Source organism: Chelon labrosus (genome assembly GCF_963514085.1).
Source record: "Chelon labrosus genome assembly, chromosome: 13".
Taxonomy (NCBI): domain Eukaryota; kingdom Metazoa; phylum Chordata; class Actinopteri; order Mugiliformes; family Mugilidae; genus Chelon; species Chelon labrosus.
The window spans coordinates 1141338-1167862 of record NC_140346.1 but is presented as its reverse complement, the minus strand read 5'-3'; the positions used below and the strand labels follow the sequence as shown (position 1 = coordinate 1167862).

At 38.1% G+C, this 26525-nt stretch overlaps 2 protein-coding genes across 7 annotated transcripts in view; both read left to right on the top strand.

Annotated features, from left to right (window-relative positions):
* Positions 1-5793: 5793 nt before the first annotated feature.
* Positions 5794-14115, top strand: smco4 (single-pass membrane protein with coiled-coil domains 4). 2 transcript variants are annotated; one of them, XM_084558348.1, is made up of 4 exons: positions 5794-6197; positions 9853-9963; positions 10378-10513; positions 10627-14115. In XM_084558348.1, exon 4 carries the CDS (start codon positions 10676-10678, stop codon positions 10853-10855), a length of 180 nt encoding a protein of 59 aa, XP_084414474.1. In that variant the 5' UTR covers positions 5794-6197; positions 9853-9963; positions 10378-10513; positions 10627-10675; the 3' UTR covers positions 10856-14115. The 2 variants fall into 2 exon arrangements, with proteins under 2 accessions (XP_084414474.1, XP_084414475.1); XM_084558349.1 differs by lacking the exon at positions 5794-6197 and adding an exon at positions 6304-6325.
* A 407-nt stretch (positions 14116-14522) lies between these two features.
* The window catches only part of nf1a (neurofibromin 1a), a 133759-nt gene continuing 121756 nt past the window's right edge, over positions 14523-26525 (top strand). For all 5 annotated transcript variants that reach the window (XM_084558070.1, XM_084558068.1, XM_084558069.1 and 2 more), the window contains exons 1-3: positions 14523-14872; positions 19599-19742; positions 21666-21749. In XM_084558070.1, the coding sequence (XP_084414196.1) occupies positions 14813-14872; positions 19599-19742; positions 21666-21749 (288 nt within the window). In that variant the 5' untranslated portion in view covers positions 14523-14812. The remainder of the gene's footprint in view (positions 14873-19598; positions 19743-21665; positions 21750-26525) is intronic.

Sequence of the window (26525 nt, the reverse complement as noted above, 5' to 3'; positions counted from 1 at the left end):
ATTTTGTAGAATTATAAGGAACATGTTTACTTATTTTACTTGCCATAATTGTTTGTGGATTACACATTCTCAGTTTACCATCTTTAAAGATTGATGTCTTTGACAAGTCCTGTTTTGTATTACTTAATCAAGTTAACTTTGTTATTATTATAACTTGGGTTGCTTCCCTAGGACTGGTCACACAACAGCTGATCGCTCACATGTTGTCCTGGTATCAGTGCCTGAAGTCTCCTCAGCATAGCATCACATGGTGGAGTTTGTACTCACCTAGAGCTGCAGTCAGGGCCAAACAGATGCCGCCTGACCTTTCTAGCAAAGAGATGGTCTAAGGTCTGCCAGCTGGAAAAAGAGGCCGAAGCAAAGAGGAGGCTTAAAATCCCAGACAAGTCCTATTCAGAAAATTCAAAAGTATCAACTCAGAGAGATGTTCTATCTGCTCTTTGCTGCGCCGATCTGCAATTTCCAGGTCCGGGGTAAGGATAATTCAATTGGTCACATTACTCTGCATGGAGCCTATTAGTGTTCCCGGAAGACAGAAGACAGAGGGAGGAGGGAAAAGAATAACACCTTGTCACAGCTCATTCAGAGTGTTGCTTGTTGCTGGTTGGTGTCCTGCAGCTGTGGCAGTTAGGAATTGGGTTTGCTGTTCAGGCAGTGCATGTGTGTGAAAAGTATGCAGACACGCATGCCCTTTCATTTGACATTTATTATTGGCATTTTACTTCTTTTTTCTACAGTTAGTATTTACATTGTTATACAGTTAGATCCAAATACGTTTGGCCGCTGACATACTGTATGTTTTGTTGTTTTAGCTGTTCAAAATCTTAATTTGAAGGTATTCTCATCAGAAAAAAGTATGGAAGTATTAACCATTTTTATAGTCCCTTATTTACAAGAGCTTAAAACTAATTAGACAATAGACTCAAAAGTTGTTTTATGGACGGATGTGGCTAAATCCTTCATTATTTCTTCATCAGTTATGCAGGTAAAATGTCTGCAGTTGTCACAAGTGGGTATTTTCATTTTGAAACCACTGTTGTGAACTCACTTGTGTTGAAGTGATTTCTCAGTGCGAAATGAACCAGACCATTACTGGGATGCAAATCCATCAGCGATAAACATGTACATTAGAAGTGGCTGCATCAAATGAACATTGAGCCTTCAGATCCAATTTACACTGATTAGCCACAACATTATGACGGTTGAAGTAAATAATGCAATGTTCTGCTGGGAAACTTTAGGCCCTTCCATTCGTGTGGATGTTACTTAGACATGTAGCACCCACCTTGACTAGACCAGGCACCCCTACCCCATAGCAATGATACTCTTTGATGTCAGCAGCCATCCCCAGCAGGATGCAGCCTGACACAGGCACACAAACAAAAACAAACCCAAAAACATGAAATACAGCACAAGGTGTTGACCTGGCCTCCAAATTCACCAGATCCCAAACTGATCAAGTATTTGTGGGATGAAGTGGAACATGCCTGATCCACAGCGGCCCCTCCCCTTAATCCAAAGGCCCCCACTAACAACATTCTGGTACTAGACACCGCAGGACACCCTCAGAACTCCCATGTCCATTTCCTGATGAGTCAACTGTTTTGGAGGCACAAGAGAGACCTACACAATGTTAGGCAGGTGGTCTCATACCACATCATCCAAACAAAAAAATGTATTTATATTCCTAGATAATGTGTGATTTAGACAAGAGAGGACAAGAGAAGACAAGACAAAGCACTTCCTGATTATTTAAGCTGATATTATCCAATTCAGAGAAAACGACAGCTCACCCATTGTCTCATCCCTCTCCCTCTACTCGCTGTGATGGACTGCTGACTATTTACAAGCAAAAGGAATGACATTATTTTGTCCGAGCGGGATCATGACCAACAGACATGACCACCATTTAATATGCCAGCATGCATACAGTCTATGGGCCCAACACTACAAAAATGTGAAAAGGTGTATGCAGACAAGGTGAGATCACTGGTGCCTCACTTCCCTCCATCTACAACACCTACCTTTCCCGCAAAGCACCCAGCATTGTGACTGACCCAACCCACCCCTCACACAGGCCCCTGCTAGTGGTGTGCGATACCGCTAGCTTTGGTATCGATCTGGTACCAAGTAAATACAGGGCCAGTATCGCCGATACCGATATCGATATTTTTTAATTATAAAGGTGGATGCATCATCAATTTAAATCTGAATTAATATTCATGACCTTTAAGTATTTTTGAGATTTGCTTTTTGGATTATTAATCAGTTAAAATCCAGTGCAGAATGTGGGCAAAGTTTATAAGTAAATAGAAAACAAATTATTTTTCAGGCAGAGTGTTCAGAAACTACAATACAATTATAAAATTAAATCCCTCCCTTCATTGCACTTCTTTCTGGATGTTTTTCTTTTTTTTTTAAAGTGTACAAAATGATCACTCTACAACAACTATTATAAACAATGTAAAACAAATCATTTTTTTCAAGTGGCATGTATGTTTAGGAAGTACAATACAATACAAAAATAACATTCTCTTCCTGTGACAGCAGCAGCATTTAGATAAACACAGTCAGGTCTCCTCTTTTATGAAACCACTGCAGTCGTAGAAGAAAGAAACTGAAACTTGAGTATCGATCTCATTCATTACATTGGCATCGATCAATATCGATACCAGCGTTGGTATCAATATTATCGATATTTGGATTGATCCGCCCACCACTAGCCTCCACCACCAGAACACACTCATGAACAGCTTCATCCACCAGGCTTTCAGGGTACTGAACACTCTCTCTCCCTCTGCCCACTGCCCCTATGAAGAGTGGATTGACAAAATTGTATAAACAGCACCACACTGTAAAATGTAAGAAGTTGACTTACTTAAAAATAATCAGGAAACTGATTGCCTAAAATGTTTAAGTATGTCATTAAATTAAATTAAAGCTGTTAAAGCTGAAAAGAAGTTTAGACTATACATATCATGGCAGTAAACTTAAATATAGTTAACTCAAAGTCATTAATTGTATTGACTATTAAATTATTGATTTATATAACGAGTTATGTTAAGAAAGCACTTCTTCTTAACAAAAGTTATCCTTTAAGTCTAAGCATTTACATTACTTATAAAATACAAGGAAACCAATAGCCTTAAAATCTTCAAGTGAGCTGAACTTTAAGTGTTAAGTTGTTGAAACAAAGACAGTCAACAGTTAAAAGAAAACACCTCAACGGTTTGTTCGTTTTCTAAGACCAACGTGCTCAGTCAGTTGCAAGACCTGTGTAATAAAATCAACAGTTTTGGCATGTGTAATGTGACATTTGAGACAGTAACAGCAACTTTTTGTGAGTCAAGAGACTCCAGATTTCCTTGAGGGATATTAGGACCCCAATTTAGGTGTGTCCAGGTCATCATGGCCTGAACAACAATAGTGACATTGCAAGCACAATTACATGTCAGTTGTCTCCTTACATACCTATGGTAGAAAACACAATACAAAACAGGAATAGGTGATCAGTGCATTAAGTCATGTTAATCACGTGATTATGTAAATTATAATACAGATACAATGATTCAGGCTGAGTGAAAGAGACATAATACTGTGGTATGGAATTAAATAATAAGGACTAAGGACTACCTGCAAAGGATGTGTTGATGAAATCAGCATTCTCATATCCAAGGATGAAAGGAAGGCCACAGACGACTGCTGTTTGCTTCGCAATAATATCTGTACTGTCTGTAAAATTTACACACAGATCATGACATAAGACAGTCGCAGATACACCTTAAGTTTTGGGTTTTTACTTCACAAGCTAAGGAACGCGAAAGTTGGACAAATTAAGATTTAAGATACAGTGTCATGATTTTGACTTTTGAACATTTTCTTTCATTTAGTCTCTTTATCAGTTCGTCTGTTTGTTTCTCTAAATTTCCAAGATAATTTGCTCCCCAGTTTCGTCCCCAGTGTTCCTCATGCTTGGACCTGTGTATCTCTTTCTGGAGTTATTCAGTTTTTTATGTTAATTGCTTTTGATTGGACTGTTGCTTGGATTTCTTGCTCTGAGAGTTGAGTGCTTTTTGTTCCAGATTCGTTAGCTTCATTTAAGTTGTTTTATTTCCTGATCTTGCCTCCTCTGCATTTGGGTCCTATGTCCTTGCTACACATCATAATATACAGTCCCTTTGAACTTAAAGAACAACACAACATACACTGAGTAGAAAACCAGTCTTGCACTAGCCTTCACAATAAACATCACATCAACTGTTGTATCTGATGAGCTCTAATTAGTGCTTGGTGACAACAAGAAGCTTTACAAAGAATGCTAGTGGTGGTTATGGTAATTAAAAACTCTACGGGTAACTTGGACAGTCTTTCACTGTCAATTTGAAAACCTAAAGTTAACCGGCAACCTCTCATCAACAGACAAAGAATATGGCTTGAGACCAGCCAAGTTTAGTATGTAAATATCCAGTTAATTTTACCATTTGGCTCCAACTCACTTTAACGTGGCTGGACTGTAAGCCCTTTTCTATTTTGTAATTGTATTGCCAGAGGAATTCTCAACTCATTAAAGAATAACTGTGAATAAAGAAAACAAATAACAAGCAGATAACATATGTGTGATACATTTGTTACTGAACAGAAAACAAAAAAAGGATAAAGAGGGGTATATATACGTTCAAAATTAAAATGAGATTTTTAAAGCCTTGCAGATATTTATTGTCTATAGCTTTTTGATTTAATAGTCCTTTTAATGTTTCAATGTATATTCTCACTTCATTCCTTAAACTGGTGGATATTGGATTTCCTTTCAGTCCATTTAAAATAAGAAGAAAACATGACTTCTGTCCATATTCTTTTTTTATTCATAGTAAAACATGACCTATCTTTTCTGTAGGTTAATTTGAGCCCCACAAAGAGCATTCAAGCTATGTTCAACATCAATCCAGAAGAATTTAACATAAATACAATCTTTCTTTCTTTCTTTCTTTCTTTTTTTTTTTTTTAAATACGGGTTTGTTGAATAAATCAAATCAGTGGATTTTAAATGACACTTCTTTATTGTTGACCAGATATTTGTTAGAGTGAGTTTTCCACCAATTAATGTTCTCAAAAAGACAGTTCCAAGAATATTTGTTACAAGAAGTGCCAGGGTAATGTATTAAATATCTAAAGAATCTTTTAGTTTTCCTGTTATCTTTACTATCGATTATTTTTGATATTACGACGTCCATCTTAAACATAGACTTCTCAATAGAAACACTGCTGACTTGCAATAGTCTATGACAGGGGAAGTTGCGAATGTGTTCTAACTAAGTGCTGCCACCTAGTGTCTGGCATGGGTGTCAGATTTCAGTTTGTGGGATCACAAGTAAAATGTTTCGGGTGTTGTTCTTCTTTCGTTTAAAATAACTGGATTTGTCACAGTCTGATCTTCACAACACATGATTGTGACAGTATGATGGTGCAAACAAAGGAGCTTTCTGATTAGCTCAAGGTCAGACAGTGAAAAATCCCAGATTTTTTAAAGACAGACGCACTGAACAATAAAATCTATAATAGGTGCACTAACTTTTGCAACCCACAGGTGTGTAATATTGGCCAATTTTCCTGAATAAGCAAATATCCAAGTGACATATTTCTGTTTCATTTATTTCTTTGTCTATTTTCAGGACTTGTGTAAAAAATCTGTTTTGACTTTTAACACTTTTTATGCAGAGATGTAATACATTTTGAGGGGCACAAACACCTTTAAGCGACACTGTGTATATTTCGGCAAACACTTCAAAGCTGTATTCTGACACTTTTTTAAAAACATACACAAAAAGTAAGCGAGGAGTTAGACTTAAACTTTTATCAGGTGATAATCTTTAAACTGTTTTTAGGGAGAATTGAATCGTTTCTAAGTCAAGGTCTTTCATTATCTCATCAGGTAATGAGTGTATTGTTTTCAATTAAGTCAAAACACAGACAGCATATAAAATCTTAAATCTGATGTAATGGGAGTGGGGTCCCATGAGGATACTCGAAGGCTCTAAGAAATGTTACACACTTATTGTACAGTAGTCGGCGGTATGCAAGTTAAAGTTGTTTGCGAGCCACCAGTACACCGGGAGAAGAAGAAAAAGAAGGAAAAACGGTATTCAACAAGCTGCTGCGCTGACTGCCACGTCGAGCCCGAGACCCATGAGGCCGAGAAGGTTTGTAACTGCCATTACTGTACTCTATAGGCTACCGTTTGCTGTCACAACCCTAACTACAAGGAATCCGACAAGAACACTGAAGCAGCGGGTCGGAAGCAACCGGCCCAACTCCACGTGTACGAAAAGTCAGTGCTAGAGTTATTGTGTCGTCAGCAGTTTTTGTCAGCGTCGTAGTTTACGTTACATTAAGTTAGGGCAAGCTATCTAGCAGCACCAAGACACACCCAATGTAGGACCATAATGTTCACCAACTTTCTCGACAATTCACTGTAAAACCCCGAGAAAATGTGCAGACAGGTGGTTGCATGCCTATAGTGCCTCATGTTACTTAGCTAGAACAGTAACTTCTACAGGCTAACGTAGTCAGCTGATAAGTCACTAACTTATTTGTGTTGGCTTTGCCACACTTCTCCGCTACTTTTCAACATCCAAGCCACTCGAGTGTAACAGTCCAGTAGCAGTAGTAGTTTTAAAGTCCTTTAGTAGTGGTGAAATAGTTTTGTAGTGGTGTAACTGTAGTATCCAGTCCTGTAGTGGTGGTGGTGTAACTGTCCAGTCGTAGTGATACTGTAACTGTCCTGTAGTAGTGTAATTGTCCTGTAGTAGTGTAATTGTCCTGTAGTAGTGTAATGGTCCAGTAGTAGTGTAACAGTCTTCTAGTAGTGGTGTAACTGTCCTGTAGTAGTGTAACGGTCCAGTAGTAGCCTAGTGGTGGTGTTACTGTCCAAGTTAAACTGGATTGAATTGAACTCAGAAGTGTTTCTGTCAGTTAACCTAATCCATGAACTAAATACGACTATCAAAATAAGAGAAATAAAGAAATACACGTGAATGGTACTGTAAACCACAACATCGAAAAAACATCCATGAAAACATAGCTGAATCAGCAGCTCTCTGACTTAGATTTAGTGCAGGACTGTGATATTAGAATGCATGTTACAAATGAACTGTCAGTTGAGTGCATTTAGAAATCTTTGTAAATTGAACTAGCCTTCAGTGTATTCATATTTGCAAATATTTGCAAACTTTTTAGCAAGTGGAGAATGATTAAGACACGAGTTAGTATCTCAAACAAACCGCAAGGAGGGAATGCTGTGTCACCTGTACTCAGGGTGAAAGAACTGTATAAATTGGCTAGAGGGGTGTGGGATTTGCAACAAATTGCAGTGTGCTTGAGTGTACAGTATGTTGTGTGTTTTATGGGATATTGTACATTCTAAATATTTAAAGTGATGACCTTACTCAGTTTTACATTTTCATATTTTCATATGATTTAGTTTTTCATATTTTCAGTAGGACTGATATGGAAAGGGTTTGGTTTATAAAAACTTTATAAAAATGTTGCAGTTTGACAAACCAAAACTAAAGCATGTACTGGAATGGGAAAACTCTATATGAGATTCTGATACTAGCTCCTGTCACTGCTCCAAGACCACAATTTTAAAGCGGCGAGGTTTAGTTGCCTCATTTGCCATATTGTCGTTTTCACATTAAAAAAAAACATAGTACCTAGTACCTGTGAAAATGATGTCTGAAGCGCCCTGAACCATTCTTTCACAATTTGATCCCAATGAATCTGACACTGTCATTTTGGAATATGCCCGTGCCATCAGGGAAGAAAAAAATCCATTGATGGAATAACCTGGTCATTCAGTATATTCAGGTAGTCAGCTGACCTCATTCTTTGGGCACATAATGTTGCTGAGCCTAGACCTGAGCAACTGCAGCAACCCCAGATCATAGCACTGCTCCCACAGGCTTGTACAGTAGGCACTAGGCATGATGGGTGCATCACTTCATCTGCCTCTCTTCTTACCCTGATGCCCCCATCACTCTGGAACAGGGTAAATCTGGACTCATCAGACTACATGACCTTCTTCCATTGCTCTACAGTCCAATCTTTATGCTCCCTATCAAATTGAAGCCTTTTATTCAGGTTAGCCTCACTGATTACTGGTTTTCTTAAGGCTACACAGCTGTTTAGTCCCAATCCCCTGAGTTCCCTTCACACTGTATGTGTGGAAATGCTCTTACTTCCATTACTTTCATTATTAAACATAGCCCTGAGTACTACTGTTTTTTTCCACTGATATGATTTCACCAAACGTTTAAGTGATCGCCGATCATGATCAATCAGGATTTTTTTCCAACCACATTTCTTCTTCTAAGACTATGGTTCCCCACTGTCCTTCTGGTTTTTAATAATGCGTTGGGCAGTTCTTACCCAGTTTAGCAGTTTTTGTAGTTTCAGCAATCTCCTTAGATGTTTTCTCTGTTTGATGCATGCCAATGATTTGACCCTTCTCAAACAGACTAACATCTTTTCCACGACCACGGGATGTGTCTTTCAACATGGTTGTTAAGAAATGAGAAGCTACTCATTGCATCAGTTGGGGTTAAATGACTTGTTGCCAGCTGAAAGGTAATTGCCCATGCAGTAATTATCCAATAGGAGGCCCGTACCTATTTGCTTAGTAAAATCCAGGTGACAACTTTTTTTTTGGCCAGGCAGTGTATCTAAAACATAGGTTACTGGAGTTGTTTTAAGTATTCTACCCATTCACGTGGTCAAAACAAAACAAAAAACTGTGCTTGTAAAGATGATGAAAACAATCAATTGGAAGAATGAAGAATCGAGCCACAAATATATATAGGACTAAGTGATGCTATTATTCTGCTCAGGAGCATCACAATAAATATACAAAAATGTACTAGTTTGTTGTAATATTTGTATTATGAGTGTTTCTACTCCCTGATTCTCATTGTGTATATTGGTCTGCTTATATTGCACTTAGCTTGTTAGGGCAACATTGAGAGTAGATGTAACTAGAAATAGGCTGCTGCTGTTATTTTCAACTGATTCATCACAGAATAACTGTATTAAAACAAAGCTCTTGTTTGGCTGCTCTGTTCTTGTGGGAGGAAAGTATTAAACGGTATTACTGACAGTACAGTAACCACTGAAAAGCAACCTCTGAAATAAATTTAATCTGCAGTCTAAAAATGTCAGAATTGTTTTTTTTTAGTGAACAATAGTGGTAAGCGCTAAAACACATGGCATTTCCTGTGATTACTTTGTAATAAAAGTCACCATGTGATATTTCCAGTGTAACGCTTTTATTGTGGGGTTAGCAACTGTGCATTTGTTGCAGTTTGCACCTCAAGATGATTAAACATTCCTCCCTCATATTCATATGCCCATTTGCAGAAATGATCTTAGGTGTAACTTAATAGAGAATTTTCCCCATGAAAAGTGCCACATACACAGTTTAAGCCTCACTTTAACTTGAAGCCTTGGTCGGCAGGTTTTAGCTGCCATTTATGTTTGTATGTCCAATAGAAACAAAAACACAGGCACTTTATAATTGTATTAAGACACACTTGTAGAACTGTAAACCTCTGTGTTGTGCGTTTATTATTATATAGTGGTATAATTATTAGTGGCACAGGTTGCTATGACAGCATGCAGGTCTCTTGTCAGGTGGACAGTGTAACATAATCTCTTAAATAGGTTAATGCTCTCCAGCTATGTGCTGCCTTCCCTTAGCAAAAACTTTATAACCTAATTTCAAGTATTCCCACTTACTGCCCACTTCTCTTAAATGCATCAGTGTTTCCCTTACTTGAGTCTTTCCTTTCCCTCCTACTGAAGGCAAGAGGAATAACAGAAACACTTTCTGGGAGAAATGAGTCTTTTCCTCTGAACCATCATCTGAGGGGATGCCAGTTTCTGATGTCGAAGATGCAGATGTATCACAGCTATGTAGGTACTTTATATGGTTTAGAATATTGTATATGTATTTGCACATGCACAAATTCTAAAAATCCAGGTCATGCAAATAGCTTTTCAATCCAAAATGTAAAAGTTATGAAAAGATACTGAAATTCAAAATTGTTTCAACCCAACAAAAGTATTTTAAACTTACAGTAGTTATAGTCTTGAGTTCATATATTTTTCTGTCCACTATAAAACTTCAGTAATATTGTCATAAGCTGCAGCGTCCAATCACAGTGAATGTCCAAGGCCGGTGTGTCACAGTGGTAAAAGATTTTAAGAATCTGTGCTCATGGCTTTTCTTGGTTCTCAGTTCTACAGATATAATAACCATCTTCTTCATGATATTGGATGGGAATGACTGACACTGCCATATCTGGTCTGTTTTTTTTTGGATTACAGGACTTGAAGGTCTGTGGTGTGACATTCTTCATTTTAGTCCTGGGTGTCATTTTTGGGAATGAAATGTAATTTGACACATGAGAAAGTGTCATTCATCAGGCTATTTAAAACAAGCGTGTGCAGTTAAGAGCACCTGGTAAGTCTGACTCTGAACACTGGCACAAACAAACCTCTATTTCCAATTTCCAGGATGTTGATGCTCAGCTATCTATAATGTCACTCATTATGGTCTGCTCTTGTCTCTGTCAGATTCTTGTGAGTATAGCAAAGACACAGAGTGATCGGTGACTGAGACATCATGAGGCAGCTCAAAGGCAAACCGAAGAAGGAAACCTCTAAGGACAAGAAAGAGCGTAAGCAGGCCATGCAGGAAGCCCGACAGCAGGTGGCCACTGTAGTGCTCCCTACACTGGCTGTAGTAGTGCTGCTTATCATCGTCTTTGTCTACGTGGCCACCAGGCCTGGTGCTATTGAGTAGATATTAAAGTTCTACTAGAGAGCTGAAATTAACTGGGGTTCGACAAAAATGACTTTGGCTATATCCAAAGGATTTCCCCCATCACATGAAAGCTGTGTCTTTACAGGCCAGGCTAGTCTAAGATTTATACTATTAAAAGCCTGCTCCAAAGTGCATCTGTTTGCTTTAAGCTGGATTCATTCTGCCAAAAGAAGAAAAACATGCGCCTCCTAGATGAATGAAAACAATATCCATCCAATCCCAGTCATTTTAGATCAGCAGATGGTTCATGCTGATGTCTTACAAAATGGTGCAATAACCTGCATATCAAAGGACTCAAACAAAGCTTTCTATGTTTTACCAGAAGTGTCAAAGATATCTTGCCAGATGAATAGTCAAAAAATATTTGACTCAGTGCGGTTGTATGTATTTGAAGTGAATGCAACATCAAACTGGTCAAGTACCACTCTTTAGACAGCACTCACGTCTGCAGTATCTGAAGCATTGATATGTGTGAAGAGTATACAGGAGGATTCAGTTTATGCCTTCTATGAACTGCTGAATGTCATTGTTGAATGTGATATCTTAAGTGTAGTAGGTTCAAACACAGCTGGATTTCTGCATCTTTAATGTGAATGTCATCTTGTTCATTTTCGTTAAGTTATTGACAATCATACTTTTGGATCACTCATGACATCTGTGTAGATGCAACAAGGTGCCTTAACAGTTTTTCAACTGTATTTTTTCAGTTAAATAAATGATTTTTTCAAAATGAATATAAGAATGACAGTTTAGTATTTTAGAATTCTTCAATAATATTCACACATCTGTATTCTCTTTATAATTCAGTCAACAAGAAACGTGTCTAAGTCTAAAAAAAAAGTTCACATTTGTTCTAATTGCCTAAATGAAAAGCTGTGTTGTAAATAGCATCCTGGTGAAAAACAATGTCCATGTTGCTACAGCTTGTTTAATCACATTCATGTAGGGTTTTCTTGGCATGGATGTGGGATTTAACTGCCATGAGAAGTGTTTACAGACAGGCTTTCATTTATGTATTAAGCCTTAGACAGGCTGGTTATATTTAAGTTAGATTTTGGACTACTCGGTATGTTATTGCTGAGTTTATCTGGAAGACCACTGGTACCTATTATGAATGAATGAATAGATCACTGTAACATCCAAGTGCCATATTGCATGAGATCTCCCATACCAGTGAAGGAAGAGTTGAGGATTCAATATATAAAACAGTTGGGAAACTTCTTAGAGGTGCTATAATACACTTAAAGTCAAAGGTCAATAAATTGTTAAGGCCAGGGACATTTCTAATTTTATATGTATATATCATTAATTTTTTTCCGTGGCTCTTAAATTCATGTGTCCAAGATTTTTCTATGACAATTTTATTGCTAATATAAGAGGCATTCAAAGATTTAATGTGCCCACAGAAATGACCATCAATCATAAGGGGCAACTTAAATAAACGTCAACACGTTTGGTTAAATAACTCAAATAGTACCTCTCTCAATCAAATATGCCTCTGTCCTGCATAGATAGCTGCATCTGTTGATGTGTGGTACATCATATGGGTTCACCATTTCTATTAAAATATAAAAAACTAAATTTAGCAAACTAGTCCATGTCAAAATGCTATTATGGAGAAAATGTAAAGACGCAGCTAATGCAGGGAACTATAAGGCCTAAAGAATTAACAATTTGTTGTGTAAATTGATGAATAATGTAACTATTCGGGGGTAGATGTTTTTGATATTGTGAATGGCATTCTACTGTTAAACATTACAAATGTTCTTAGAAATTTATGGAAATGATGGGGTCATATGGAAAACAGGGAAAAGTATAACATGTGATAATTAGTATTCAGAGTGCCACAATTGCCACAGAGCTCTTGATGCTAATAAAACAAGTCCCACTAATGCAGTGTTTGTGGAAGCTGACAAATTGCCATTATCCATAAGACGTTCAAAATTGTCACTGGGTGCTTTATTGGGTCAGGTTACTAGAGAAGAACAACTTTCAACGGATGTGCTGTGTTATTACTGGGGATATTTATGATAATGAAAAGGAAAGGAATTTGGTTAGAGTATCAACATAGGAACAGAAGGCTAGGGTTTAAATAGGTTATAGTATGGAACCAATACTGTGTGTGGCAATGTTCCAGTACTCATTGTGGATTTACAACTCTTACAGCAGAAGAGATAATGGATTAAATTAAATATAGATAATACTGGGCATGTGACTCAAGAAGAGGAATTAAAACTATATGAAAGATATATTGATATGGCTGAACAATTAGAGATGACTGAAATATTAATGGTAATGTACATAATTTAAATTTATGTCCAATTTTGTTTGGGTATGTTTCACGTTATAAAAAGGGCAGTGGGGGATTTCTGGGATTCAGAGTATATGCCATTTCATAACGTGATGCAATAAATAATAATTTAGAGAGGAACATCTAGGAGGTCAGATATATGATATATGCAGATAGAAATAAAAATGGGAAATTGGGGAGTCTTACAGATACAGGATAAGAATGTAAGCTGTTCTGTAGATAAATGTAACCTGGTACAAAAACCCCTGAGCTTACACACTCCAGTACAGTAGGTGGCGGTAGGTTGTTTTGTGACCTGCCATCAGACTGGGATGAAACTGCTGCTACTACCAATGCAAATAAATACTTTTTTAAGTCCCTTCTATGGGTTTGAAAACACTGTGTTCCAGGTGACATTTTGTAGTCCAAATAACCTTTCAATTAAACACACAAAACTATTTTTGATAATCATTTAATAGTACGTCTCACAATTGAATACATTTTGCGTAAACGTTTATAATTACAAAGAATTGTGAACGAAAACAACAAAATTCCTTAATACCGAAAACAGTCTGATGGACCCTGTCAGTAGAGAGAGCTGACCGCACTTGACGCATGCGCTCTAAACGGTGTGCAAATTTTCCGATTTTCTACATTGAGAACGGAAAACAATACTTCAAAATAAAACAAAACGAATATTACACGAAGAACTGTTGCAAGTGGTTGCTACAGATCTTATCTTATCACATTCTTTACGAATCCCTTTGTCAACTTCATAGTTCAGCCAAAGAATATTTCATGGACAAATTGGATCAGTGTTTCGGGTACAATTAATCTTGTAATTATTATGGGTAATATTAAATACATTCGTGATTCGTGATTTTATGTCTTACGTCATTGAGTTGTGCTCAAAAGATGAACGAAAAAGCCAGAAAGATGATTTCTCGGTATCTGTTGTAATGTCTCGTACTGTTTTTTTTTTTTTTTTTTTAAATTAATCTTATGCCTAGGCCATTCTGAGGACCCAATGTCTATTTTCCTTGCTGCAGACCTACACCCTATCTTGTCTTATATTATATTGTTGTTTAAAATAAAGTGATAAAATAGTTCAACCACAAACTAATCATGACCAAATACTGCTTTGAAAATTATGGGGTTCCTGTTCTCCTGTGGTCATATTGTTTCTGTTTAATTTTCAGTGTAATTTTTTTTAATACCTTATGGGCACGTATTTTTATTTCATTTTTTTACGGTTTGAAACGTACTTAACGCGTAACATAATGTATTAAAACATTAAATGACACTGAAAAATAATCCGGAAGAATGTTATAGATCTAATATTATAGAATATAACTTCTGCATTTTGATAACGATTGTTACTTTGAACTTTGTCTCTGGAAGTCGTCTTTTTCACTCGTGCTAGCTTGACTCTGTTCTCCAAAACCTCCCATCAATTTCTCTGAAGAAGACTTCCGGTGGTGTGTCATGGCGGTGGCATGGTGAGTCCTACAGAAAGGGAAAAATACTCGCCCCTTTCGTCCTTCCCCACCTATTGTGGACAGATTTTCATGCATAAATAAGCCTCCAGCTCCGGTCTCACGCCTTGGATTTACCACCATAACGCTGCGGTGTCCTTCCGCCTGGCCATGGCGGCTCACAAACCAGTGGAATGGGTCCAGGCCGTGATTACTAGATTTGATGAGCAGGTAAGATGGTCTGATTCAATGGTCGGGTGTAGCAAGCTTTAGAACTCTTAAGGCTCCGACACTCCTAGCTAATATTACGTGTACATTGACGAGCTCGTTTTGAAAACGAAATTAAAGTTTCCACCCGTCACGCATAGTTTTTGACCGAAATGTGTTCAGTATATCTTGTACCAGTCGCAAATCATTGAAGATAAAGTCTTTCGAGCTAGCGCCGTCTCAACGATCACATAGCAGATTTATCTCCCGTCCGTCCATGCTTTGTTGGTACATTGTCGCGTAACGGCAAAATGACAAAACGACACAGTAAAATATATTTGGGGCACATGAACTCACACTCACTAGTTTGTGAAGCCATTAAAATATCTTCGTTATCGTGTTTAATGCAAACTGGGTAGCTAACATTAGCAGGCCTGGCTATGTAATGTAAACAAATAAGATGTGACCGGGTCATCACACTGCATCCCCATGAAGAGACAAAAGCAGAAAGGGTGAATGCTCTACTGCATTGTCTAATAGCAACATTTTTAACAACCACTGCCAGGTTGTCTGATACGGCAGCTAAAACAACAGTAGTTAAGCTTTATCTTACCGAGTGACAGTCAGTTCTCGGTGTCTTTTCACAGTAGACATAATTAACAACAGGCTACAACGAACAAGTAAAAAGTTAAGGACCCATTGTGATGTTTTCTCTTTATGATAGGTTTGGGTAGTGATAATATAGTGTTTGTGTTTGATATTAAGTAGTGTTTTACTTGCCTATTAACCAGCCTTATTAGAAATGGAAAATAAATGTTTATGGCTATAACAAAATATATATAACATCCATGACACTAACTGCACTTTGGCTGATATTAAATCGTTTAAAAACAGTGCCAGCTCCAGAGAGAGGATTTGAAATCTAGTTTAAACTTAGAGAAAAGTCAGTTTTCAACATATTTCATATCTCATATCATATAGATATCATGCTTGTTATACATCAAGTTGGTAGTTACATACAGTGTAAAGATGGCAGTTTTTTACCAAACTTATGTCCATTCTACCATAACATTGCATCAACAGTCATAATTATGCTGGCCCTAAATAATTTCATTGTAAATTAATTTTATTTCAACATACAAGTCTTCCTTCTTCGAGTACTCTAAGCAGGCAAAACCTGACCTTATTGTGGTCTTATGGGACCCAATGCAACTTTTAGGACCAGCTGTGTAGCAGTATTCTGTTGTGCCGTTTTATTTTTCTCAGGATTATTCAGGATTCCCTGTTGTATTTGGTAATTGGGCAGTTTTACATATATGTATGTACTATATATACACACACGCGAATGACACCTCTTTTTTGAATGTAATTTGTCTTTTTTTTAAATGCATGACCTTGATGAAAGCCACAAACCCAAACCATTTTTATTCTAATATGTGTATATACAGTGTTTATCAAAAAACATTTTACATTTGTGCATTAAAAAAAATACTCAAAACAGCAGATTTTCACACCTGTCCGGAAAGTGTGCAAAGGGAACCCAAATAAACAAGTGAAATTTAAATATCATACTTATTTGTATTTGTTTATTTGGGAAAATGAGCCAGTACTACATGTGCGCGAAGCAAGAGTTTGGAATCAACAAATCAACAGTCAAACTGATTGTTAACAAATAGAAGAGACTTAATATGAGGAGTGGTCGACCAACAAAGATCACTCCAAAAGATTCACAATAAGTCTGAGCGGTGTCACAAAGGAACCAAGGGTAACTTCTAAGAAACCAAAGGTCTCTCTCACATTGGCTATGAATCATGAATTCACCAGCAGGAGAACACTGAACAACCATGGTGTGCATGACAGAGTGGCAAGGACAAAGCCACGGCTCTCCAATAAAAACATTGCTGCCCGTCGGCAGTTTGCTAATCATCTTGTGGACAAACCAGAAGACTGTTGGGAAAATGTTTTGTGGACAGATGAATCCCAAGTAGAATTATCTGGTTTAAATGAGAGGCATCAGGTTTTGGAGAAAAAAAAATGCACACCACGATCAGTACCTCATCCCATCTGTGAAACATGGGGGTGGTAATGTTTGGACATCTGTCTTGACCTTAAGTATATAGAAATGTTGTGGAAGGAACTGAAGTAAGCAGTTCATGTGAGGAAACCCATCAACATTTCAGAATTAAAGGGGTTCTTTGCTGAGGAATGGGGAATAAGAACTGAGCATTGCAAAGAGAGCCCCATCTCCAACCACTAAAATTTAAACTAAAACATTTGCAGTGAATCTTCGCAGCTTCCTTATGGGGTATGTATGTTGAAAGATGAGGAACTGTTGCTTTCTGGATGCTGGTGGTACATGTTTGACTTGTCCTTCACCTTTATCATCTCTTTGTAATGCTCAGTCTGCAAAGTATCAAAGTATCCTCTGGCACAGTTGTCTGCACTAAAAAAAATTCCCAACCTCCACAATACATAATATAAAGCTGTTGTGCTAGCAAGCTGACATAAACATTTGTACCATGCCGTTTTGTATTATGTTAGCCTGTGACTGTCAGAATTGCCATTAAAAGATCTGGGTCTGTGCAATAATCTGATATCGTCTGACACCTCCAGAACGTTTGATCTAAGTGGACAACACTGTCTCAAAGTGGGGTTAAATTAAAGGAGTCAGACAATGTACTTCCATAATAGAATCTTATTTATTTGTGAGGTTACTATCCCTACTGTGAGATAAATTTAAGGATTATCTTATCTTATTGGATCAACGAATGCACATTCTGTGATTTGACCCTTTGCCCGACCTATAGTTAGAAATTGGGAAATGTAAACAAATCTTTCCAAACAGAAACCGATAAAGAAAAAGGTCTTCTGAATGGCAAGCTCTGGCCCAAAGCCACGCCACATGGCTCTCCTGACAAGAACAAAGCCACCTACATTTACTATCGATGTGAACTGAGAGCCCACAACGCACATGCAGATTCCTCTGAGCATGCAGTACCATTGAGTTTATACTGGAGAATATTCTGGACAGTATATGTATTTGTGTTAGATGGTTGATGATTAAAAAAAAAAAAAGTTTTCATACACTTGTAAAATTATATGAATTTGCGATTAATATCTGATTGAACCAGTGTGAATTTCGGTTTAGTTGATTGGTCTTGATGCCTCTGATGCTCTTATTGGATGAGACATGTACTTTCGTATTTTGCCATCATATTCATGATATAATTAATTAATGTCTTGATATTTGCTCTACGAGTAGTACAGTAGAAATAAATCATATTGTTAGTCTAGCTTGGAAATTAGTCCAGTTTATTTTTTCTTTTTGTATTCTGTTCACTTATCCTCATTGGGAGTTGATTTAGTCATGAACCTACCTTTGGGGCTTCCAGTAATATACATTTAGAGTTGTCTGGGGTTTGTTAGTTTGCATATAAAAGGTTAGTTGGTTGGTCTGTAAACTGTTGTCTACTTGCCAGTTCAAGATGTATGTTAGTTGTAGTTTAAGAGGAGCACGGTCAGATACAATCAGTATATTTAAGTGTCGATAGCAATTTAGCATATAGTATATGAAAATATTATTAATTAATTAAGACTTGTGCTAATACATGATTTTCTCTGCGTACTGTTCTGTTTGTTGGCAGTCTCAACTTACGCTTTATAAGCTGATCAAGCAGTAGTTAGTGTCATATATTGCAAACCAAGCATTATAGCATGACCTGACAAAGTCTTCCAATGTTATTTGTTAAAATGGGTAATAAAAAAACAGAGGAATTGACAACTGAAGCACAGAGGCTGCTGATCCTGTGAAACATGAATTGGCACATGTTGATTGTGGCTGTGTTTTAGGTGATATTTTTTTGTTTTTAAATTTTAAGCTTCATACACTTAAGAGAACCTTGTGCACTGATGGGTTGTTGTACAGGTTGTTACATACATGCAACACACTGTCTCCCATTTGTATCTTGTATTTCTCATGCTAGCTAATCTTTACACGGGAAGAGTTCATACAAATAAGATGTGACACCAAAATAAATATCTCATATTAAAAGAGGTGGCATAGTGTAGAAAGGTAGCTTATTTGGAAATGTTCTTGTTTTGACATTAGTAGTTTATTAGTTTAATATTGGAACAGTATTAGAAAATCACACAGCAGAATAAATCAGAACACTGGCCATTAACAAGCTGCAAAGCATGATATGTTTAGTCACGTAGAATTAAGTAGATTATATAATTATATTCTGTACTTACACTTTCATTTGTTCATGAATTCTACTAAATATGACATTTTCTTAAGCCTCAGACCTTGTTATGAAGTATGAAGATATGTGTCATTCTGCTATGCCAGTTCGCATCTTTACATGTTAGGGTCCTCTTTTTGTTAACTAATTATCGAATTTCTAAAGGACGCAGAACACCATAGCTGGAGTGGTGTTCAACTTGAACTATCATGCGAAATGACTAAAAAGACTGACAATTAAAATACAGGTTTTTAAAAGTGTGTAATAAGACTGCCTAGCAAATTAATTTACATTTATTACAGAATTGTATATGGTCATGCACGAACAATGGTACATTTGATACAGTTATATTTATTAATCATAGGGTGTATTGGACTGAACGTGTCATCACTGTCCCCAGTGTTGATGTCCCCATTGTTAACAAATGCTTTGGCTGACTTCACTGTAATTTGCAAAGTACTGAACAGTCTGTTGACTGCATTACCTTATTTTCTTCTCTTTTACTTCAGCTTCCCATTAAAGTTGGACACCAGAACACGCACACCAAGCTCAGCACAGAGCACAATAAGGAATGTCTGATCAACATCTCCAAGTATAAATTTTCACTGGTCATCAGTGGCCTCACCACCATCCTCAAAAATGTCAACAACATGGTGAGTTTGCTTCTTAATTTTCTGTCAGAGAAGAGGGCAGTGGACTGATTTTCGCCAGTCCAGATTTATTTAGTCATCCTTTAAGTCATTCATGGATGTTTTTTCCAAAAAAGTACGTAGTAAAGAAAGTGTAAAAGAAAGTGTGTTTGATCGTTCAATTGATTGTTGAATTTTTTGATTTTTGAATTTTTTTGGTGGCTGAATTGAAGTGTATGGAAAGTAAAAAGCACAACAGAAATCAGTAAATTTCTGTGTTCATGTTGAGTATATCCAACAAAGGTTCAAAAAAGGCAACTGGACTTGTAAAAAAACTCTACAAGTGCAGTTGCCTTTTTTGAACCTTTGTTGGATATACCATGACCTGGATGACTGAGAACCTTCACAGACATCCATGTTGAGTACTGAAGCAGAAATGACTAAAACATTCAGGAAAGTGTGCTGATATGCAGAAAAGACTGTGGCAAATGCCCAGCACCCTGCTTGGAAATGTTCAATCCTTGGACAAGAAGCGGGACGACATCAGAGCCTGAGTCTACTTCCACAGACACGTAATGGATTGCAGCGTCCTTTGCTTCAAGGAGGCATGTCTCTTGTCAGAGGTACCAAACAGTCCCATCCTACCCACTGAATAAATAGAAAATAGAACAGAGGAATCTGGTAAAATGAAAGGTGTGCAGTCTGTTTCATGACCAACAACAAATGCAACTCTAGAAGTGTCTGCATTTGGTCATGCTCCTGGTTACCAAATCTTGAGGACAATGATCTGCTATCCTTTCTCCCTCCCCGCAAGTTCTGATCATTGTTGCTCAAGAAGACACAGCTTCACAGGGCTATCAACAGACACTTGGCCACTCATTCACATGAGGCATTCATTGTGGCTGGGGACTTTAACAAAGCTAATCTCAAGCGTGTTTTAACAAACATTTTTCAACATATTTACTATCCAACTGGGGCCGGTAACACACTGGATCATTGTAAATGACTCTCCACCGGCCTAGAAATTAGATTGCACCCCTAATTTCCTCATTCTGGAATATAAATTAAGATAACTACAGACAGTCCAATGTGGACAGGTGCTGGACTGCCCAAACAGAGGCCACTTTCCAGTTTGGACGGACGTGGACTGGAAAATGTCACGGTAGAGCTCGAACATTGGCAGCGAATTAACGCATGTCGTGACATCCTTCATTGGCAATTGATGATATCATCCCTACAATGACTGTTCTTCTTTAAGCAGAAACCATGGGCTGATGGAACAATCTGTAAAGCTCTTGTGCTACGTTGTAATACAGACCAGCATCTTAAAAGCTCAGAAAAGCCGTAAAGTAGGCTAAACATCGCTACAGGAATAAAGTGGAGGCTCAGATGCAGATCAAATTTTCTTAAGTGCTTCAAAATATTTTCTGTAGTGCTACAATTCAGTCTGTGCTCTCTTGTAGCATATCTGCCCGGTATAGAAACTGCAGCTCCCAGGACAGGATTGTGCTCCTTAGAGTCATCCGGTACTGCATATCAAGTTCACTCATCGCCCCAACCACAAACTGTTAAAGCGACTACCTTCTGGGAAGCAGCTTAGATGACCATTTCTGGAGTAGAGAACACAGGTTTTCAGGAGCTACCCTCTCCTCGCTACATTAACTTTGACAGCCCTATTTATTGGACTTAATCCAGTCACAGAATGCGCATGTGATCATGAAGAATACAAGTAAGATAAGAAAAGCCAATGACTATGACCCTTGGACTGTGAATCTCCAAGTTTATTCAAGACCAGATCAGGACTTGGATCAGCCGATACTCAATATTAAAAGATTGGTATCTGATTGGGGGGTCCAAAAAACTTGATAGGGACATCCCTAATTGAAAGTATGATTTGGTTTGAGATTCAGTACAATTGTAAAGCTTTGACTGTTATTGTCTTCACAGCGGATATTTGGAGAAGCTTCTGAGAAGAACCTCTACCTCTCCCAACTCATAATTCTGGACACACTGGAGAAGTGCCTAGCGGGGGTGAGTCTTGAAATGGTCTGAGGGGCCAACCCGCACACACACATGCGCGCACACACGCGCACACACCCACCCCGGTAAAACAATATAAAATAAAATTATAACAAATACAACTGCAAACAAGTTGTAAAGAAAGAGCACTGTTTCATATGGCCTCAGAAATAAAAGTAAAATAAACAAATTAAGCAGAACCAACGTGACATGCACTGTTCCAACCACGCCCCTCAGAGCATTACAGACCAACTTGCAGCAAAATGAGAGAGAGAGATAGGCACACAGCGACACAAGGAGAGCCAGAACGACAAAGTGCGACACAGAAAGTGAGCAAGAGAGAAAGACACATATAGCGATTCAGAAGGAGAAAAAGATAAGAGATAGTAAGGAAGCTATGTACTAAGATGGCCATATTTGTGGCTGGTGCAGCTGGGGCTCAGTAGGTAGAGCGGGTTGTCCACGAACCAGAGGGTTAGCGGTTCGATCTCCGGAATGTGCCACATGCAACCCCCAGGTGCTCCCACTGCGTGGCGTGGTGTGTGAATGTGTGACTGCTTGTGTGAGCGAATGGGTAGATGTGTCTGTGACTGTAAAGCGCTTTGAGTACTAATAGGTAGAAAAGCACTATATAAAAGCAAGGCCATTTACCATTTATAAAGCGCAAATCAGATGGCTAGTTTGTTACAGTTGTAACAGGAAACACAACCACCACAACAATGGTGCAAAAAAAAGTAAAAGCAAGAAAATATACTGCCTGGCCAAAACAGAAGTCGCCGCCTTGATTTAACTAAGCAAATAGGTACGAGCCTCCTATTGGATAATTACTGCATGGGTGATTATATTTCAGCTGGCAACAAGTTATTTAACCCAAACTGATGCAATGAGTAGCTTCTTATTTCTTAAACAACAATGTCAAAAGACACAGTCTGTGGTCATGGAAAAGATATTAGTCTGTTTGAGAAGGGTCAAATCACTGGCATGTATCAAGCAGAGAAAACATCTAAGGAGATTACAGAAACTACTAAAATTGGGTTAAGAACTGTCCAACGCATTATTAAAAACGAGAAGGATAGTGGGGAACCATCGTCTTTGAGGAAGAAATGTGGTGAAAAAAAAAAATCCTGATTGATCATGATCGGTGACCACTTAAACATTTGGTGAAACATGATGTGATGTACAATGCGAAGGGAACTCAAGGGATTAGGACTGAACAGTTGTATAGCCTTATGAAAACCACTAATCAGTGAGGCTAACTGGAAAAAAAGCTTCAGTTTGTTAGGGAGCATAAAGATTGGACTCTGGAGCAATGGAAGAAGGTCATGTGGTCTGATGAGTCCAGATTTACCCTGTTCCAGTGATTGGTGCATCAGAGTAAGAAGAGAGGCAAATGAAGTGATGCACCCATCATGCCTAGTGCCTACTGTACAAGCCTGTGGGAGCAGTGCTATGATCTGGGGTTGCTGCAGTTGATCAGGTCTAGGTTCAGCAACATTATGTGCCCAAAGAATGAGGTCAGCTGACTACCTGAATATACTGAATGACCAGGTTATTCCATCAATGGATTTTTTTCTTCCCTATTGGCACGAGCATCCAAGATGGCAATGCCAGGAGTCATCGGACTCAAATTGCAAAAGGAGTGGTTCAGGGAGCATGAGTCATAATTTTCACACATGGATTGGTCACCACAGAGTCCAGACCTTAACCCCATTGAAAATCTTTGGGAGGTGCTAGTGAGGGCTTTACGCAGTGGTCAGACTCTCCCATCATCGATACAAGATCTTTGTGAAAAATTAATGCAACACTGCAATTCAAACTTATCAAAACAATGCCACAGCGCGTGCTGTAATCAAAGTTAAAGGTGGTCCAACTAAATATTAGAGTTTGTGACCTTTTTTTTTGGTGGTGACTAGGGCTGCTCGATTATGGCAAAAATCATAATCACGATTATTTTGATTGATTTTGTAATCACGATTATTAAAGACGATTATTCATTGACTTGAGAACAAGCATTTATTGAACTTTTAACATTGGTATTTCTTTTAACACAATAAGTTTGAACTGACAAACAAGAGAAGTAAATAAGAGAAAAATATATTCATAAAATGAATTAAATAAAAGGGAAAAATGAAAAATAAACTCTATCCCAGACTTGAAGTAATATACACTGAAACAGAATTACTCCTCTTTACCATAAAAATCCCAACTCCATCTATGGTGTAATGCACTTGCTTCAACAACCTTACCTAGTACTGCAAAAAACAACAATAATAATAATAATCAATATATCAATGATATAACAGTTAACATGTTAAACCTATATTTTGAAGCACAGGCACACCCTTTTGGCCAAAATTACTATTAACAAGAATAACTGACTGACACGCACTCACTGTGCGGTGACAGGAGTCGAGGAGCTTGTCATTTTTTAGTTTTTTTGTTCCTTCACTGCTTGGTCATGTATTACTCTGTGTATGGACTTTAATGGTTAAATAAATTGTACATATCTTGCACAATATCTTCATTTGTTCCGAGTCAAACTCCTCAAAACCAAGGTGTTTCCTCACCACAGAATTCGCATCTTCTATTGTCTTCTTCTACACGTTTTTTTCCAAACACCCACTGGCAATACGCACCGGCGTGGCTGAAAGCGATAATTTTCAGACGGGGGTGGGGCAGGGCGGAGTGGAGTGCACAGGTGGAGATGGAAGGGTTCGCTGCATTTACCACACAAGACACGGCGTGTGGCAGAATGATCGTTTTATTGCTATTATATTGTTTTCATGATCGAGGGAAGCCAAAATCAAAATCGAAATTCAATTAATCGCCCAGCCCTAGTGGTTAATTTTTTTTTTGTCAGGCAGTATATAATGAGCAATATCTGTCCCTGGGCTTTACAAGCACTAAGGATAGCCAAGAAAACAGACCCCAGTGTACAGTAAGAACCAGCCAGGCAAAATCCATCTACTTTATTGGTATTCACCATTTCCTCTTTGTAAAGCACTGAGTAACATGTACATCTTGCCTTTGATAAGTCATTACTCTATATGTAGGATTTGTTTTTCACACTAATTCAGTTTGAAAAACCTACTGTTAAATGGGAAAATACAGTCATGGACGAAAGTATTGGCACCCCTGGAACTTTTCCAGAAAATGCACCATTTCTCCCAGAAAAGTGTTGAAATTACAAATGTTTTGGTATACACGTTTATTTCCTTTAAGTGCATTGGGACAACACAAAAAAGCAGAAGAAAAAAGCCAAATTTGACATAATTTTACACAAAACTCAAAAATTGACTGGACAAAATCATTGGCACCCTATTAAAACTGTGGGTAAAGAATTTCATTTCAAGCATGTGATCCTCATTTAAACTCACCTGTGGCAAGTAACAGGTGCTGGCAATATAGAAATCAAAACTGAAGCCAGTTGGAATGTATAAAAGTTGACTCAACCTTTGTGTTGTTTGCCTGTGTATGCCACACCAAGCATGGAGAAGAGAAAGAAGAGGCGAGAATTGTCTGAGGACTTAAGAAGCAAAATTGTGGAAAAATATCAACAATCTCAAGGTTACAAGTCAATCTCCAGAGATCTTAAAGTTCCTTTGTCAACTGTGCGCAATATAATCAAGAAGTTTTTAACCCATGGAACTGTGGCAAATCTCCCTGGACGTGGACGAAAGAGAAAAATTGATGCAAGAATGCAACGCAGGATTGTTCGAATGGTGGATAAACAACCTCAGTCAACTTCCACACAAATTCAGGCTGTCTTGCAGAAGAACTCAGGGTGCAACGGTGTCAGCTCGAACAATACGTCGTCGTCTGAATGAGATGAAGCGCTATGGCAGGAGACCGAGGAGAACCCCACTTCTGACACAGAGGCATAAAAAAGCAAGACTGCAGTTTGCAAGAACATACCTGAGTAAGCCTCAATCCTTCTGGGACAATGTTTTGTGGACAGATGAGACTAAGGTAGAGCTTTTTAGCAAAGCACGTCATTCTACTGTTTACAGAAAACCGAGTGAGGCCTACAAAGAAAAGAACACGGTACCTACAGTCAAATACGGTGGGGGTTCAAAGATGTTTTGGGGTTGCTTTGCTGCCTCTGGGACTGGGTGCATTGATTGTGTGCAAGGAATCATGAAATCTGGAGACTATCAAAACATTCTGGCCCGTAATGTAGGGCCTAGTGTCAGAAAGCTGGGTCTGCATCAGAGGTCATGGGTGTTCCAACAGGACAATGATCCAAAACACACCTCACAAAGCACCCAGAAATGGTTGGAGACAAAGCGCTGGAGAATTCTGAAGTGGCCAGCAATGAGTCCGGATCTAAATCCCATAGAACACCTATGGAAAGATCTAAAAATTGCTGTTGCGAGAAGGCACCCTTCAAATCTGAGAGACCTGGAACAGTTTGCAAAAGAAGAGTGGTCCAAAATTCCAGTTGAGAGGTGTAAGAAACTTGTTGATGGTTATAGGAAGCGATTGGTTTCAGTTATTTTGTCCAAAGGGTGTGCAACCAAATATTAAGTTGAGGGTGCCAATGATTTTGTCCAGTCAATTTTTGAGTTTTGTGTAAAATTATGTCAAATTTGGCTTTTTTCTTCTGCTTTTTTGTGTTGTCCCAATGCACTTAAAGGAAATAAACGTGTATACCAAAACATCTGTAATTTCAACACTTTTCTGGGAGAAATGGTGCATTTTCTGGAAAAGTTCCAGGGGTGCCAATACTTTCGTCCATGACTGTATAAGTTATAGCACTGTTCTGAACTTCAGCTTTTCATCTTCAGC